General features: G+C 36.8%; 1 protein-coding gene across 3 annotated transcripts in view; it reads left to right on the plus strand.

Annotated features, from left to right (window-relative positions):
- The first annotated feature begins 11499 nt into the window (after positions 1-11499).
- HMGN3 (high mobility group nucleosomal binding domain 3) overlaps positions 11500-18863 on the plus strand; it is a 69883-nt gene continuing 62519 nt past the window's right edge. For all 3 annotated transcript variants that reach the window (XM_031964599.1, XM_031964600.1, XM_012549177.2), the window contains exon 1: positions 11500-11732. In XM_031964599.1, coding sequence (XP_031820459.1) covers positions 11718-11732 — 15 coding nt within the window. In that variant the 5' untranslated portion in view covers positions 11500-11717. The remainder of the gene's footprint in view (positions 11733-18863) is intronic.

Genomic DNA, 18863 nt, shown 5'->3' on the forward strand with positions numbered 1-18863 from the left:
TAAAACAAACCTTCATAAGGCTTTGAAATTTGAGCTTAAAAAGAGTTTATCATGAAACTAATTAACTCAAATTATCCCAGAAATATTAGTTCTTTCTATGGGGAAAGAACAAACAAACCTAAAATGGAACAGATGTGTTTGTGTTTCTGTGGTCATTTTTTTAAAACATTAAATGTTTTATTAAAAAATTCATATTGATTGGACTACTTGCCAACTAGAGGAGGGCTGGGAGAAGGGGGGAAATGAACACAAGATTTTGCAAGGGCTAATATTGCAGAATTATCCATGATATGTTTTGAAAAATAAAAAGATTCAATAAAAACAATTTATATCGAGCATCAGTGGAGAGAACACAGGGTTTTGTAGTCAAAGATCCAATAAAACCTTAGGGAAGACACATGAACTTTCTGAGCATATTTCTTCATCTATAAAATGAAGTGATTTGACTCTAGATGATCTCTAAAGTCCCTCTAGGCTCTAAATCTATGGTTCAATGTAGTAACAATTTACATTTTAATTAATTTCAAAGCATAAAGTAAAATAATTTTTCAGCAATTCCCTTAGTTCTTTGGTGATCTATCTTCATCAGCAATCAGTTCACTCTGCTTGACTCTGTCATAATATCTGATGAATTGAGTGAAAAGCAGAAATGGCACTTGAGAAGATGGATTTAGAAAGAATGTCTGGATCTAACCAAATACATATAGAAATCTGTGATGTTGGTCACATTATTTTTAAATTACATGGCTTGATCTTGAAGGTACATTTAAGAGGGAAGTTTAAAAAGTACAAGGAGTACAGATAGTACCAAAACAAGGTGACAAAAAAGACTGTCCCTGATAGCCTACATAATTAAAAAAAAAAAGTCTCCATAAAACCTTTAAGAGAATAGTCTATAAACATATTAAATGTATTCTTTATGAGAAGAGAACAAAAGCTCTCGCAAACTGCTATACCAGGCCATATCTTCACACAGTTGCCTGAGAGGCATAGAGAAACTGCTGTGTATATTGTTTTGTTTTCAAAAAATATATTTGACTCAATAGAGCAAAATTCAGTCTTAAAGGGCCTCCTTAAGTTGATTCCCATCTTTCTAAAATCAATATAACATTTTGTAAGAGATGTAGCGATGGAGCTATCTTTAATTGACTATCACTATTAAGTGAAAAATATGTCTCCTGAAGGTGCTCACCTGTGTCATGGAAATTATACTTTCATGGGATTCCTTTTGTGTTTGGATTCAACTAGGCTGTCACTGAAGTCCCTTCCAATTCTAAAACTGTGTGATTCTACCCACAGCAAAAATTAAATGTGCTCCCTTTACTTTAGAGATCTTACAATTTAGCAAGAGACAAGACTAATTAAAGGACAAGTTAATAATGTCTCAATATCCAGACAAATCCCTAAAATTATAGGTTACAAATAAGTAGCTACCTATTTTTTGATTATACACATATATTACAGATTTGCCGATCAACAGTGATAGAGAAAGTTTCCACAGTAGTAGTTCCCTATAAAGATAAGAGTTTAGAATCCATATATCCCTCAAAAAATTCCTTCTTTTTTGGTCAAAAATTTTACACCAAACAGGGCAAAAGGGGGAAATGTATGTATTCTGGTCTACTACCAATCTCAAAATATTTATTCATCTAAATAGTCCTTATGTAAAAAAAAAAACAAAACAAAACAATGTTGAACCCCAAATTACCTAGCAATTGATAGAATATTGACATCCTTCTCTCTTTCATGAGCAATTTACCATTACTTAGATCAAAAGATTTCTTTTAATTGTATATATGTTTAAGAGAAAGACTTGAGAGGTAAGTAGTTGGTGTAGTGGATAGAGCACCAGCCCTGAAGTCAGGAAGGCCTGAGTTCAAATTTGACCTCAAACACTTAACACTTCCTGGTTGTATGTCCCTGGGCAAGTCCCTTAACCCCAATTGCCTCAGTAAAAAAAAAAAAAAAAAAAAAAAAGAAAGAAAGAAAGAAAGAAAGAAAGAAAGAAAAGAAAAGAAAAAAGAGAAAGATTTGAGAAAAAGATAATTTGCTAGTGTTAAGAAGGTTCACATTTAAGATATCTTGTTCTTTCAGGCTTAAGACAAGCATATTTAATTCAGAGAAAGAAAGATCAGACAATTGGTTATAACCCAAGCTCATAGCTTACATCTTTGTTCAGGACTGGTGATGGATGCATCAGAAGCCAACCAAGATAAACATATATGTCTTTTTCTTCTGTCAAACTAGCTTCCTTACGGTCCTAAAGTTATATAATGTTCATACATCTCTTCTCTTGTTATTTCCTTGCCTATAAAGTTCCCTCCTTTCTATCTCTCCAAAACTTTTCTATTCTTCAAGATCCAGCTCAAGGCTTACCTTCTCTATGAATTCAATGGTCACCTTCTTTTCTTGACCTTAAAAACATTTAAATAATACTCTTGTATTATCAACTTTTGTCCTTTCTTTCCAATTGAATCTATGTTCTTTGAAAGCAAATGGTGTCTTACATTTCTTTTTCTATTAGAAGTATCTGGTATAGTATATATGCTTACTAAAGCCTTCTTGGTTGACAGATTTTATATATACATATATATATGTATGTAAGAATGGGGACAGTTTCACTTCTGTCTATATAACTTTCTACAATAGTACCTGTCACATAGAAGTTGATTAACGAACATTTATTGACTGATCCATATACATACACACACAAATAACTATAAATATAAAAAAATACATGGCTTGGCTTTGCAAATGCAAAGATCACCTAAAATGGGACACTCATGTGGAAGATGCCAGGGACCTGCTTTTAGGAGATAACATATACCATGTAGATAGGAATACGCTCCGTGTTAGGTGATCTGAGCAAGTGTGAAGCCAAAGTAATCTATATAATAAAGAGAAAGCATAGAGCAGGATTTAAGCCAGTAGTCCTCAAAGTGTAGTCCGAAGAATTGTTGGGGTCTCTGAAACCCTTTCAGAGGGTCAAAATTATTTTTTATTTCTAATATAGTAAATAGCTATAAATATAACCCATGTGAACAAAAACTCTTTGAACAGATCCTCGATAGTTTTTTAACAATATGAAGATACTGAGAACAAAAATTTGAGAACTATTGGTTTAAGCTAACAAGCTGGTGAGTAGTTATTTAAAGTTTCCTAGAGGAGGTAGGCCTCTGTTTAAGGCTGCCTATAATACTGAGAATCAGCCAGAAACATTTACATACAGAGATGTACCCATACTTGAGTTGCACTTAGAGAAACATGCTGTGAGGACATTGTGGGATGCATTAATAATGTCCTCTGATCTATCTTGATACTGAGCATCTCTCTTGGACTTGCCAATTCATCCTCACTGCTCTGCTAACAATTTTCCCATTCTGCTTCTACCTTGGTCAGGTGAAGTGACAAAGGTTTTTGCACACTGCAGATTCCTCTGGATTTGAAGTCCTTTGAGAATGCAGAGATAAGGGTTTCCAACCATCTACCATTTATAGCTGCTTTCATAGAAATTTCATTCTTCTTGCTTTCCAACACCACCATTTAAATGAGCACAAGATCATGGAGCTCTTCCTATTCTAAGGAGAAGGGTAGTCCACTAGAGTGAAAAGAGAGGAAAGAGCAACTAGAATTTTTCTATTTCCAGTTCTGCTGATTTATAGTTTAACATTGAGTAAATCATTTGCCTTCTTTGGTTTGGGTCTATTGCATCTATAAAGTGGGCAACAAAATATATTTCATTTTCCTCCACCTGGAAAATATTCCTCTGATGTAAGGCAAACTTGTAAAACTGTTTAACTTAAAAAGTCTTCTAGAAGATAAAGTATTTTTGTAAGATGGATGGTTCTGAGGGGGTCATGTCCTCATTCTGGAATCCTACCACTTTGCCTGTGTCCTTGAAATTGTCTTCACCTTTCTGGTATAGGAAATATTCTTTATTTTTTAATTATGTCTCTCATGACCTTGGCTATAGATTCCTAATCCAAAGAAACAGATAGCAAAAAGTCTTTGCAGTGTATGATGACTCTATTAAAGGCAGGGATCCAGTTGATTGGTAAAGGTATTTCTGGGAATAGTCCCTAGGAGAGTTCTGTACAAAAATTTTACTTAGATATCCAGAGCTTAAATCTATACATCCCAATAGCCTCTCTTGGACTTCAGTTTTCTCAACTGTAAAATAAGAAAATTGGACTAGATAATTTCTAAAGACCCTTCTGAAGTAATACTCTGGTTCTATGCAATAACATACTTCATTTTGAACAATTCTGTTTTATGTAACAATTTATATACACTCGGACAACAGTACAATTGGAAAGTACCAAAGAAAATGTAGGTTTTTTTTTTCACAGATGAGGAAATTAAGATTGAGAGAGATTGATTTAGACAAATGGAAAAAATCTGTCCTTTCTCTGAAGGCTGCTCATTAAACCTTTCTTTGTGACCAGGATGTTGTAAATTTTTTCTTTTTGGACTGGATATTTGATATCATTAAGTGCCGAGTCCACCTGGCGATGAATGTTCTTTACCAATTCAGATAGGCATTTCTCTGCAATTTAGAATGTTAAAATTATACTTGAGGGTATTGAAATTTTAGGTGGAATACCTCAAGGTGACCAAATCAGTATATGTGATAGATTGGACTTGAACCTGAGGTTTCCTGATTCTGAGACTACTCTAAATGGAATTAAAGTTAGGAATAGGGATTAGGTTTATGACAGTTGGCTCTACCTCAGATCGGCAAAGATGACAAAAATAGAAAATGACCTTTGTTCCAAGAGGGTTTGAAAGACAGGCATACTTATGCACTGGTGGTGGAAGTGTGAATTGGACTACCCAGTTTAGGAACTATATTCACAAAGTTACTGAATTGTCTTCAGTCTACCAATACCACTTACTCCAAAGAGATCAAATAAAGAGGGAAAGATTCACTTTGTACAAAAGTATTTATAACAGTATTTTTATTGTAATAAAGAACTGGAAACAAAGGGAGAAACCACTAATTGGGAAATGGCTGAAGAAATTGTAGTATATGCATATAATAGAATAGTGTTACAATTTAAGAAATGATGAAAGAGATGGCTTCAGAAAAACCTGAGGAGACATATGAATTGATATAGAATGATTAGGCAAAAATAGAAGAACAATGTACAGAGTAGAGAGAAGGGTAAGGAAGAGAATAAGCATTTATAGAGTATCTACCATGTGCCAGGCACTGTGTTAAAGTTCTCTACAAATATTATTTAATTTGATAAGAATGATGATGACATGGTGAAGAAAAATATCTCTAAACAACTTTAAGAACTTTGATCAATACAATAATCAGTGGTCACTCCAAAAGAATGATAATGAAACATAATTTAGCAGCAAAATAATGTACTAGAAGTGAAAACACATTTTTAGACATAGTCAAATATGTATGTGTTTTGCTTATTATACATATTTATTAAAAGAAAGGTCTTTATTTGGTGGGTGAAAACTATAGGGGAATGGGAGAATAATGATAGTGGTTAAAAAAACAAAAAGAAGAAGGTGGTATCAGTGAAACTTTGTAAAAATACACAGAAAAGAGAAAAGACAGACCATATAGACAAATAAGGCAATGTGGATACTGTTGTCCAGTTCTTTTCAGTTGCGTCTGAGTCTTTGTGACTCCATTTAGGATTTTTCTGGTAAAGTTACTAGAATGTTTTTTTCCATTTCCTTCTAAAGCACATTTTTACAAATGAGGAAACAGGGCTAAGTCACACAGATTTTAAGTATTGAAGGCCTCATTTGAATCCAGGAAACAGTTTCTCTAACTCTGGTCCTAGAACTCTATCCACTGTGCCATCTAACTTCCCCTATTCAAGTACTATTGTATTAAATTTAATATGTAGTATGAACTGGCAGTCTTAAGGACTGAATGATAGACTTGGAGTTAGGAAGACTAGCATTATAATTCATGCTCAGACTTTATCAGTTGTGTGACTCTGAATAAATCACTTAACTGTATTGTCTCAATTTTTCCATCTGCAAAATAGAGATAATACTAGCACCTACTTCCCAAAGTTCTTCTGAGAGTACATTGAGATGATATCTGTAAAATGCTTTGCAAAATCTTAAAAGTGCTATAAAATATTAATTATTATTATATTCTATTACTGAGGAACTAGACCACGAATACCTAATCTTTGTAAACATGCACAATGAGGACTACCTTATACAATCCAGCATGTGGACTGTGTATAATTTCCTCTCTCCTTTCTGTGTAATGAAGAAAAGGATTGTTCATTGGGTACTAAGATGGTACTGAGTGTACATCCAAAAGACACTATACCACCAAAGCAAACTCTACATCTCCTTTCCATGCTTTCGGGAAACAGTGACTAAGTGCCTACATATTTTTTGAAGTCTATGGCAGTAGGAGGGAGGAATTGCCCACTGAACATCTGGATTCTGATTGGCCAGTCCCTTGCTAGACTTAAAAAAAACAAAACCCAAAGCTATAAATAATAGATTCATGCTTTCTCATACCAAGAAATAAGTAAACAAACAAATGGATTAATGAATAGATAAATTGACAGGTGAATGAATAAATGAACGAATTAGAAAATAAATGAATGAAAGAATAAATATATAATTATACAAATATGTAAAAGTTAGTCACTCTGTGTTTAAGGATTTAAATTTAATTTCCTTTCAATAGAAATTCTTGCCTTGACCCTGCTTTCGGTAGTTTGGAAAAGCCCCTCATTCTTTTATTCATATATATATATATATATATAGTGCAAAATGGAAGCTCCTTGAATTAAATGACTGTCTTTTTATATCAACCTAGACACAGGACATAACCCTCTATAAAAGTCCCATTCTGTTTTATTATCATAATATGGAGGTAGCTCTGTGTTCTCTAAAATTATCTATGTAGATGACATATCTTAATAGAGAAAGATTTCTAGTTTGGTTCTTGATGATGGACTGTGTGTGGTACAAAAATTAAGCTATCTCATAATACTTGTATTATCTACATAATAAAATAGTTGGGAACAAAGCATTTTGTTTAACCTTAAAGCACTATATAAACATGAGGTAATTTAATTTGTTAATAGACTGTAGTATGAAATAATGACGTCATTATTAATTATATAATTATATTTAATTATATACTTCCATAATTTAAGAATCTGTAATTTTGTTGATGTAGGTACTCCTCTCCATTAAAGCACATTACAGCCTCATACTTTCTCCACCCCTTATAATTTAGGAGATGATCTTTGATCATTTCTCTACCTAAAAAATAATTCAGCACCCAGTTAAACCTCCCTGAGCTTAGCTAGACTAGTTCTTGGAAACTAAGCAAAGCGATTTTTAAATGGGCTTATACTCTGTCTTTCCAGGTGGAACCCACCTGAACTGTACTCATATAGCTCTTTCAATATGAATAAACAAGATCAGTTCTACCTGAAATGAAGTCCTGGGGATAATTATATGTAATTGGGGTAATCTGAAGGACCCATCCCCTTCCCTCTTATCTGCTCTGACTAGAAATTTCCTTAAGGATCATTACTGATGATCTGCCCTTTCCAGGGATCCCTGCTCACAATAATAGCTACCATTTATATAGCTCTTTAAGGTTTGAAAAGTACTTTACAAATATCTCATTTTATCTTCACTATGGGAAATGAAATATTAATGTAATTCCCATTTTACATTCGAGCAAACTGAGGAGAACAAAATTTAAACGATTTGCCCAGGGTCACATAGCTAGAAAATATCTGAGGTTACATTTGAACTCTGGTCTTATTGATTCAATTTCAACATTCTAGCCACCCTGATAAAAAGACATGCACAATTGGAGACTTTTAGTTGGACTTCCTCCTGCTGAGCTTCAAAGAACAACCCAATCAGTAGACTTTGAAAAAGTGATTCAATTCTCTTTAAATTTTTCTTTCCCTATCTGCCAGTTGTGTTGGAATTCTATGAGCTTCTGACTTGGATTTCATGTTGGAATTTGAGGTTCTCTTCCTCTTCACCTAGTACTGAACACGTGTTGGCTAGGTGAGCTTAAAACTAGGTATCAAAGCCCCAATTCCCCCCTCTTGCTTTATGGAGCTTTCCTTGCTCTCCTGGAGCACAGATCGCTAAACAGAAATCCTGAGATGTGCTGTAAGTTGCCTTGGAAGTTGTCTCACAGACTTGAAAAGTCTGGAATCATTGACAAATCTGTGTGACTGGAAACATGAGGTGCTTCCTTTGACTACTATAATGCTTCTCAGAGAAGAAGATAAATTACTGTCAGGACCATGAGTCCAAGCATGCACTAGATAGCTAAAAAATATGGACTTTGAGAGAATTGTTCAAATGTTACAAGCTAAGGTAAATATATGATATTTTGATGTTTTTAAGTATTAGCTTCTCAGGAAATGGGAATTTGATTTTGAGATCAATTAGTCATCTAGCATTTAATAAATCACTATGTGACAGAGCAATAAGATGGATCAACTGATAGTGTTAGGCCTGAAGTCAAGAAGACTCATCTTCCTGAATTCAAATATGGTCTCAGACACTAGCTGTGTGACACTGAGCTAGTCAGTTAACTGCCTCAGTTTCCTCATCTGTAAAAAGGAGCATGGAGAAGGAAACAACAAACCACTCCAGTATCTTTAAAAAGAAAACCTCAAATGTGTTCAGAAATGGTTGGACATGACTGAAAACGACTGAACAACAAAATACGACTGGGCTAAATTTTGACAAAAGCATGATCTCCATGGCACTCACATTCTAGTGAGTAAAACAACATGAAAATAATTAACATAAAATACATGTGTCATATTTTCAGGAGATCACACTTTTCTACTTTCCAAGGACTATGACATGCATGTGTAATCTTTTTCAATAAAATGCTTTAAATTTTTCTTTTGTGTAGTAGCAATAAATAGCTGTCCTATAACTTTTTTCATTAAAACTTTTTTATTTTCAAAACATATGCATGGATAATTTTCAACATTCACCCTTGCAAAATCTTATGTTACAAATTTTTCCCTCTTTTCCCTCCACCCCTTCCCCTAAGTAATCCAATATATGTTAAACATGCTGAAATTTTTCTACACATATTTCCACAATTATTGTGCCACACAAGAAAAATCAGATCAAAAAGGAAAAAGAATGAGAAAGAAAACAAAATGCAAGCAAAAAACAACAAAAAGTGAAAATACTATGTTGTTATCCACACTATAGGACCCAGTGTCCTATAACTTTCTAAAAGAGATCCTGTTAAAACTTTTTGGAAAGATTGTAGACAAGGCCACACCTGAACTTCAAGGAACTTTACCTGGGCAGAAGGTGGGGATGGGGGCTGTCAAGTGGCAGTGACACAAGGGCAGGGAAGTTCTATAAAGAGCCAAATACAAGGAGTAAAAAAAAGTCAGCTTTCCTCAAGACTTAATCGAGATCTTGAGTCCTTTAGTGGGAGAGGGAACCCCTTATAATCTGAGTCAATGTGTCTTGTTTACATATATGAAGTTAGTATTTGTGCCTAGGTATACCCTAACAGAATTTCATCTTATTTTTACTAAATCCTTAAATAGTAAACCCTCCATGACAAAATTTAATTTTTTATAAGGAAAGAAAATTCCACTTTCTGAAAAGAAAGAAATCTTCCTGAGTCCTCTTAAATCTTAGTGTTTTCCCTTTGTGGATTATCTCTAATGTAACTTGGATATATCTTGTTGTTGCCTCCATTATTCTGTAAGCCCCTTAAGAGCAAGATCTTTTTTTTAAATTTTCTTTGGATTTCTAGTATTTAGTTCAGTATCTAGCACAACGTAAGTACTTAATGTTTCCCCACTTAAAATTATGAGACTTTGTTGCCCTCACTGAAAATTTTGTGTTGGCACTACAATGACCCTTTGACAAGACTTAAATTTGATTTAGCCTTTGCATATATTACTTTTTCTGGCTAGATGGAATGTAAAGTATTGTGTTTAATTATAGGTACCAGTAGTTATAAATAAGTTAAAAAGCATTTATATGCAGTCATGATGTACCACATTTTAGTAAAGACATCGATCAGCTAGAGAATGGGGGAATGCCTAAAGAGAAACTCGGAAGGCGTCTCTGTTCAGTTATTTCTTGGATTATAAAATGTCCCTTGATGTCCTTTCCAATTCAGATTCTGTAACACTACATTCATTGATTGATAATTTACTAAGAGTTCATATGTGCCTAAATTTGATCTTTAAAGGGAGGCTTCCAATTACAGAGAATGGAAAGTTGGGAACATTGAGGAATTTCCTACTTTTTCAAAAAGTTAATATTGTCAACGTCCTTAGCACTCTTCTAAGCAAGCTCCCACCCCCAACCTGTTCCTTATTCTGCTTCTAAGTATGGATCTTTTTTATTCTCACGTGGGATCTTAAAGCTGGAAGGGACCTGAGAGATTATCTAGTCATTCCCTTCAGGGGATAGACAACAATTATGAAGATACAGCATGGCTCTATGGTAAAATGGAAAGAGATTTGGATTTGGAGTCAGAGGAAATGTGAATACATCTCAGTTCCTTACACTTAGTTAAGTCACTTAACTACTACAAAGTCCCATTTTAAGGCCCTGAAGACTGAATTGCTGAGTTATTCACTATCTCGGGAGATACACCGTACTACTTCTCAGCCACCTTTAGGCATTGCCGGATCACGATAATGATGTTGTGCCTATTTCTCTGCCCTCCTCCCACTCCTAGTTCCCATCTCTTCCTAACTGACTCTAAAAACAGGAGTCAAATTAATACCACCTAATATATATCCCTCTGGCCCCCAATCCTCCTTGATGTGTAGCTTTCACCAATTAGAATGAAAAGTTTAAGAGAGCGGAGAGTTTGCTTATATTTGCATCCCCAGCGTTTAGCACAGTTTAGCTCAGCACATAATAAAAACTTAATATATATATATATATATATATATATATTTTTGTTTGTTTGTTTGTTTGTTTCGTTTATTTGTAAATTAAGGAGATCGGTCTCTCAATTCTCTCTCAGGCCCCCTTCCAGAGGACTTTTCCAGGAGACTTCTTCAAGGTCACAGACCTTGTCAGTATCAGAGTGAAAATTCGAACTAAGGTTTCCATCCCACATCTATCAAACATCTTGCAAAGTAGCAGGATCTTAATCTTTGTTGCCGAATTGCCTCCAGGGGGTGCGGGCTGCAAAGACTTGTTGCCTGCCCCATAGATGTTTCCATTCTAAAATCCGCTCCCTACTTGCTCTCTACTCCTCCCCATCATGGCCACAGTCTCTTCAGGCTGTGGAAACCCAGGGAAGCTGGCATCCGCATAGTGAAACTCCACGCTCCGTACGGGCTACAAGTTGAACCGGGCATGCTCTGTAGCCAGGGCAGGCGTTGGGTAGCAAGTAGACCGGCCCAGCCTTAGCCTGGAGAGTACAAGAGCTCGGAGCTCTCCGCGGAGGTGGGCGTTCCCCGTCCTGGAATTTAGAACGCGGCAGCAGCCAATGGGAGCGAGCGGCTGGCGGGCTTGTAGCGTTATTGGAGGTGTTGCGAGTGTGAGGGTGTGCTAGTGACTGGGTGGGAGCTGCGGTCGGTCGGTCGGTCGGTGTGGGTCACCCGAGAGTCCCCGTTGCTGGTTGCCGCCGCCTGTGAGTGCCCTGCTCTTGTGCAGCCTACGCCGCCGCAGCAGCACTTCCAGCTCCATTGCTTTACTTTTTTGCAGCCCACATAAGGGACATTATGCCGAAGAGAAAGGTAAGCCTTGTAGCCCTGAGATGATTTCCAAAGGCTCTTTTTTAGAGCTTGGCGATGGGCTCCCGAATTCCGGTGCTGAGATCAATGGTTGTGTGTCTACACATTACGCTGTCGCCAATGCGCTTGACTACAACAGCTCGGGATTGTGGGGTCCACGTTTGTGCCTCCGCCTGTTGCAGATCTCCATCCTTATGCTCCCTCCTCCCTCTTTCTCCTCTGTCTCTTCTCCTCCCATCTTCTCGGCGGGATCGACACTTTCTCTGCACGGTGGGGGAGGAGGTTGTTTTTTTTTTTTTTTTCCCCACCCAGACAACCCTAAAACCTATGGGGAGATCTCTTACCATCTTCTCCCCGCTTCCCAACTCTCCTCCTTTGCAAACTACCAGCTTGTGGTTGGTATGGATGGGGTGGGGGAAGGCGGAGAGAAGACTGAGAGAGAAACAAATGCAAACAAAAAAAGCAAGACCCAGATGTGGGGGGCGGGAGGGAGAGAAGGATTAAGTCCCTCCAGATGTGCAGTCCCTTCCTCCCTGCGCCCCCAGCCGCCCGCTCTGCGTTCGGGGTTGGCTCCCAGGTTCGAGCAGGGGAAAAGCCATGTTTAAAAATCAGCTGCGCCCTCCTCTACCTTCTCCTCCTCCTCCTCCTCCTTCTTTTTCTCCTCCTCCTCCTTCTCCTTTTTCTCCTCCTCCTCCTCCTCCTCCTCGTCTCTTGTGTGACAGACCCGTATGTACCCACTTTGGTGCGTGTCAGGCTGGGCCCGAGCCCTCGGGGAGACGCTTTGCCAAGGCTCGCTGCAGAAGAGGCAGAGTTAACATGGAAGGCTGGACCGTGCTGTTCCTGCAATCCAGCATCTGAGGCTGGAGCCCGAGACTTAGAGTAGGGAAGGACGGTGCCTGCAAGCTCTCTTTCCCGCCCTCATTTTCGCGCTCTCCCTCTCTCGTTGAAATTGAAGCTTTTTTCTTTCCCTTCCCCCTTCCCACTTGGTTCATCAATTCTTTCTTCTCTCCCCTGCTGAGGTACTTTACTCTCTGGCTCCCTTTTCGCCCTCCCTTCCTCTCTCCCTTCCAGACACCACCATACTTTACTTTTCTCTGTTAAGCATTTCCCCCTGTGGGGCCCAGGCTGCTGCTGCAGTCCCATGTGAGGGCAGGGATGCTGCCTTGGGAAACGTGTGCAAGTGTGAGAGAGACAGCTGGATCAGAACAGTGCCACTGCTTGTCACACCATGGGTAAATTTGGATCTAAAACTGGAAACAAAGTTAACAATTAGAGCCTGCTTTTTTTGAATTGAATAATTTTTGTGTATCCATATGTGTCTATATTATATATACACATAATTATTCCTAAACTTTCTTTGTATATGCATATGTGTATATGTGTGCACAATGAAATCTCAAGTCCATCCCTAACACATTTTAAATTAATTCTGAGTAAGTCATTTAACCTCTTCTTGTTCTAGGTAACTCTTAAGAATATAAGTTGTAGGAAAGATGCTGATCTGAACTGACAGATAGAGTTTCTTCATCTGGCAGTTTCCAAATAGAATTAAATCACAAATTTAGTCCATATCTATCTATCTGTTTGTCTGAATGTCTGTCTATCTCAAATCCATTCCTGATATTTTTTTTTTGTTGTTGTTGATTCTGAATGTCATTTAACCTGTTCTTGTTCTAAGCAACTCCTAAGAATATAAATTGTAGGGAAGGTGCTGTTCTGAATTGACAGAGAGAGTTTCTTCATCTGGCAGTTTCCAAATAAATTAAATCACAAATTTAGTCCATATCTATCTATCTGTTTGTCTGAATGTCTATCTCAAATCCATTCCTGATAGATTTTGTTGTTATTGTTGATTCTGGATGTCAATTAATTCAGTCATTTCTATATTCATATCTATCTATCTATCCAAATCTATCCCTGATATATTTTTTGTTAATTCTGGATAAGTCAGTTAACCTCTTGTTCTAGGTAACTCTTAAGAACACAAGTTGTAGGGAAAGTGTTGATCTGAACTGGCCGAGGGAATTTCTTCATCTGGAAGTTTCCAAATAGAATTAAATCAAAATTCAATCTCAATCTCTCTCTCTCTCTCTCTCTCTCTCTCTCTCTCTCTCTCTCTCTCTCTTTCTCTCTCTCTCTCCCTTTCTCTTTCTTTATCTTTATCTCTCTGTCTCTCTCTTTTTCTCTCTCTCATCGATTTTATTTATAAGTTTTAAGTCTATGAACTGAGAGGTATTGGAATTCATTATCAAATTAGGGTCAAATTTTGATCAGAAAGGGACCTGTTGCCTTAGAAGTGTCAGACTAGCCCATGTAAATCACAGTTGGGCTCCCAAATGAAGATGGTATCAGATTAAAATGCAATTGGTAAATATTTGACAAAACAAATAAAAACACAATAAAACACAGATAATGTTAATAAGTGGTTTTCTAACCCTTGCAGGAAATGTTATGTTCAGTTTGGTGAATCAATTTCTTTTTGAGTTTGACAAAATGGATCTAAACCAAACCTTTAATAGATAAGAAAATTGAGGTCCAGAGAATTGAACAACTTGTCCAAGCAATCATAGGCAGTGAGTAGCAAAACTGAGACTTGAACCCAGACCATCAGATTACAAACCCAGCATTTATTCCATTTCACCCAAGGCTTCTCAAATATATAATATTTTTAAATAATACAAAATTTCAAAAAAATTACAAAATATCGCTCATCAAAAAGTTTCAGTGGGTCTCTGTTGCTTCTAATAACAAAACTCTGTTTTGCATTTAGAGTTCTCCACAATTTTGCTGCAGGCTTCCTTTCTAGACCTGTCACACAGTTAGACTCTCTTATATATTCCCTCCTCCTCAACTGGCATTTTCCTCAACTATGACATTCTATCTCTAAAGCCACCTGGCCAACAAGGACTTGTTGAGGCCTTCCGGACATGGGGTCAAGGAATGTACATTCTAATGTGGGAAATAACATTTTAACAGAGGGAAAAAAAATACAGTAGATAACATATTGTGGTAGATTTCAGAGGGAAAAGCACAAATGATTCAGTGGAATTGGTAAAGGTCTCCTACATTAGTGATAATTGAGGTGATTCTTGAAGGAATTTATCCAGGGAGCCTAAATGGTGGAGATACAACATTCTAAGTCTGAAGGACAAAGATATAAGGATTAGAGATAAATTTTGTTACGTGAAGAACTTTTCTGTTTATAGAATATGTTACAAAGGAGTAAAGTGACTGGAAAGGTGAGAAGGAGTTTTAACTGCCAGAAAGTGTGATTTTATATTTGTTCCTGGAGTCACTGGAGTTCGTTAAACCATCTCCTTTCCATAGCTTCTCCTCTCCCTTGCCAGCATGCACTCCCTCCCTCCTCTCCTCCACCATATAGAATTCCCAACTTACGTCAGAACTCAACTCAAAGCACTATTTAATCTACACTGTTTCATGATTATTTTATTGGAGCAAGAACTTTCAGCCTCAATTCCAATAGACTGGTGATGGAGAAAGCCATCTGCATCCAGAAAGAGGACTGAATGGGTATCACAACATGATATTTTCACCTTTTTTGCTTTTTTGGTGATTGTTTGCTTTTTTTTCCTTTCTCATTTTCCCCCCCTTTTGATCTGATTTTTTCTTGTGCAGCATGATGAATGTGGAAATATGTTTAGAAGAATTGTACATGTTTAACCTATGTTGGATTACTTGCTGGCTAGGGGAAAAGGGTGGGAGGAAGGGGGGGGGAGAAAAATTTGGAGCACAAGATTTTACAAGAGTGAATGTTGAAAACTATCTTTGCATGTTTTTTGAAAAAAAATAAAAAGTTCTTAAAAATTTTAGAAAAAGAACTTTTGGCCTCATCTACTATTGAGGTATTTCCCTTAAGACTTAGAAAATCTCCCTTACTGCTTTTCATTGCCTTAAGCTTCTTTATTTATGTGCCCACTATATGCTGAGCAATTTGCTAAACTCTGAGACAGAAAAAACAAAAGTGAATATATAGTCCCTGCCCAGAAGAAACTTAACATTTTAATACAGGGGTGTGAATAACAAGAGAAACTGAAAAGAGCAAAATTACTGTTGGGTTTATCGGGATAGGCTGGTCGAGTCTCAGTGGAAGAAAAAAGGAATACTGAGAGGCAAAGGTAAAAAATGGTAGTGTTTTCCAAGCATGAAGAATGACTTCTTTGAATGGACAGAAGAAGGAGGTGGAATATAGGGTTAAAAGAATGACATTAGGAAAAATTGACTGGGTCACAGCATTTCTGATGAGGAAATAATAAGAAATAAAGTCAGAAAGGTAGATGGGAAACAGATTGTGGAAGGCCTAAGATACCAGATTATGGGGTTTGTTTTTTAGGGCATAGATCCTAGTGAACAAACTTTTGAATGAATTAGTTATGTGCTAATTTAGGAATATTTATTTTGGCATCTTTGTGGAAAATGGATTAAAAGAAACACCATGTTTTACTTGCATAGCATAAGTGAAAGAGACTTGGGTTCAGTGATATAAATACTTACTAGACATGTGATCCTGGCATATCATTTGGCTTCTCTCTCAACTGCAGATAGGTAGGGATGGGGTTGGGGGAGTGGATTGGATGGGCTTTAAAGTCCCTTTCAGTTTTAAATCTATGATCCTAAGTAATGAGGGCTTGAAATAGGGTGGTGCTGTGTGAATAAACAAAGTGGGAAAAATTTATTGTGTAGGTAGAATCAATAAAACTTGGAACTAGTTGGAAATGGAAAGGGGAGAGGGAAAGGGGAGGGTGGGAAGGAGAGAAGGAGGGAGAAAGGAAAGAAGGGAAGGAGAGAGGGAGGGAGGAAAGGAGAGAGAGAGAGAGAGAGAGAGAGAGAGAGAGAGAGAGAGAGAGAGAGAGAGAAGAGAGAGAGAAGAAAGAGAGAAAGAGAAGATGATTCTAAGATTACCAACCTGGAAGATGTGATGATAGAAGAGCACAAGTCTAAGGGATATCAATTCCAAGTTTTCATTTTGATTATGCTAAGCCTTGAATTGACTACAACATATCCAGGAAGAAATGTCCAGCAGTGATAATACATGATTAGAGTTTGATAGTAAGGTTAGGTTTGATTACTTAGATTTGATCCCATGGAATCTAAAGATGTTCCCAGAAAAATTTGTTTAGGAATAAGAGATAAGAGAATACAGAACAGAGTTCTGGGGGAGACCTGTCCTAAGAGTCAGAACAAGAGCCATGATAATTTACAGATGTAAAGTCAGATGGGTCAAAGGAAAAGCAGAAAGGGAATGGTGTCACACAAGAAGCAAAATAAGAAAGTATCCAGAAGGGGGGGGAAGGTCAGGAGTTTCAAAAGTTGCCAAAAGAGCTCAAGGAGAGTAAAGACTAAGAAAAAGATATTTGACTTAGCAGCTAAGCTATTGTTGTTAGCTTCAGCTTTAACATTTTCACTTGATTTGGGGAACTGTTAAGAGAGATTGCAAGGGAGTGAGGAGTATGGGTGATAGAGAAGAGACAACAAATACAAGTATTGCTTTCTAAGAAAAGAGGGATAGAGCATGATAGTTTGAGGGGATGGTGGAATCAAATAAAGAATTTTTCTGTGTGTTTTTTAAACAGATGGAACAGACCTGAGCATATTTGTTTTGTAAACAAGAGCTATTTATTTGATTAGAAGAATTCAAAGATTAGAAAGCAAGCTCCCAGAGGAGATGAGCTCAAGATATTAAGGCTGGCAATAATAGAATCCTTTTCCTTCCAGACAGTAAAGTAGCAATGGATGGATGGTGCTAAGTAGAGGAATTGTGACATATGGAGTGGGGAAAAGCTCATGGACAGTGACTTCCATTTTCTCAGTAAAATAAAAGCTAATAATAGCTACTGGGAGGAGGGAGTAAAAGAAGCAATAAGGGAAAGTTTGACCAGGAGGAATTGAATTGATGGAAGATTAAGTTTTGCCACGAATTATTTAGTGACCATTTGCAATTAGATCATAGGATCATAAAGAGCTAAAGTCAAACATGTAGTCCAGCTTTCATTTTTTCCAGATGATGAACTTGAGACCCAGGGAGATAAGAGTCAAAGGTAGGAATTGAACCCAGGTTCTTAGATTTGGTTTTTGTGGTGGACCCAATTAACATGATGGTAGACATCTAGAGCAATTTTTTCATAGTGTGTTGAGTAAGGAGAGATTGTGGATTCTTAAGATTTAGGACTACAAAATAACATAGAAATTATTTTGTTATAGGATCAAAGAGTAGTTATCTGAATCAAGTTCTTGCTGCCCTTCTTTTAATTTTAAATCAGCAAAATTTTATGAAATACCAGAAACTTGTTCTAGGTATTTGGGGAAAGTATGATGCCTACTTAGCCCCCCCCCTTTAATTTTAAATCAACATAATTTCATGAAATACTAGAGATTTGTGTTAGGTATTTGGAGAAGATGTAAAGTCTACTTAAGATGCATTAAACATCCAATCTTTCTTCTCTCATTTTATAAATAAAGAAATGGGGCCCTAGATTAAGTGGTTTGCCTAAAGTAATATATGACAAAACTTAGATTTGATTCCACATTCAGATTTATTTTGTAGCTAATGAAACTAGGGCCCATAATAATCAAGTAACTTACTCAAATTCAAACAGATAGTAAATAAAGTAGCTAAACCAAGATTTTCTGACTGACTGTAGGACTCTTGGCTCTACAATTTAATCTTTCAGAAAAACAAGAAGTGGCACTTGGATACTAAATTCTACAAGCACTTATCAAATGTGATTCATGTGTCCATCCCACAGGGCATCATGGAGAGAAAAGAAATAGAGAAGTCCCTAGTTTCAATCATTCAGGATTTAAGGCTAATAGTTAGAAGTATAGGAGTGTTTATGGTTGAATTCAAATGTGTGTCATATTTTAAATATTTATGATAGAATAGGAAAAGGAGCTAAGACTTAAGCCAGGAGATGGAGGTTGGGTAGGATCTGAGTAAACCAAGAGAAACAAGACATTTTTCTTTGGTATGGCACTTAAAAATATCTCTTCTTGAAAAAGGTGGATGGATCAAAGTATATGTGGTTTTAAATCTTGGCTCTGTTTTCTACTATCTATGTTTTTTGTTATAGAAATAAATCAGGAAACCTTCCTATGCCTCAGTTGCTTCAGACTTTT

Source organism: Sarcophilus harrisii, chromosome 4 (genome assembly GCF_902635505.1).
Source record: "Sarcophilus harrisii chromosome 4, mSarHar1.11, whole genome shotgun sequence".
Taxonomy (NCBI): domain Eukaryota; kingdom Metazoa; phylum Chordata; class Mammalia; order Dasyuromorphia; family Dasyuridae; genus Sarcophilus; species Sarcophilus harrisii.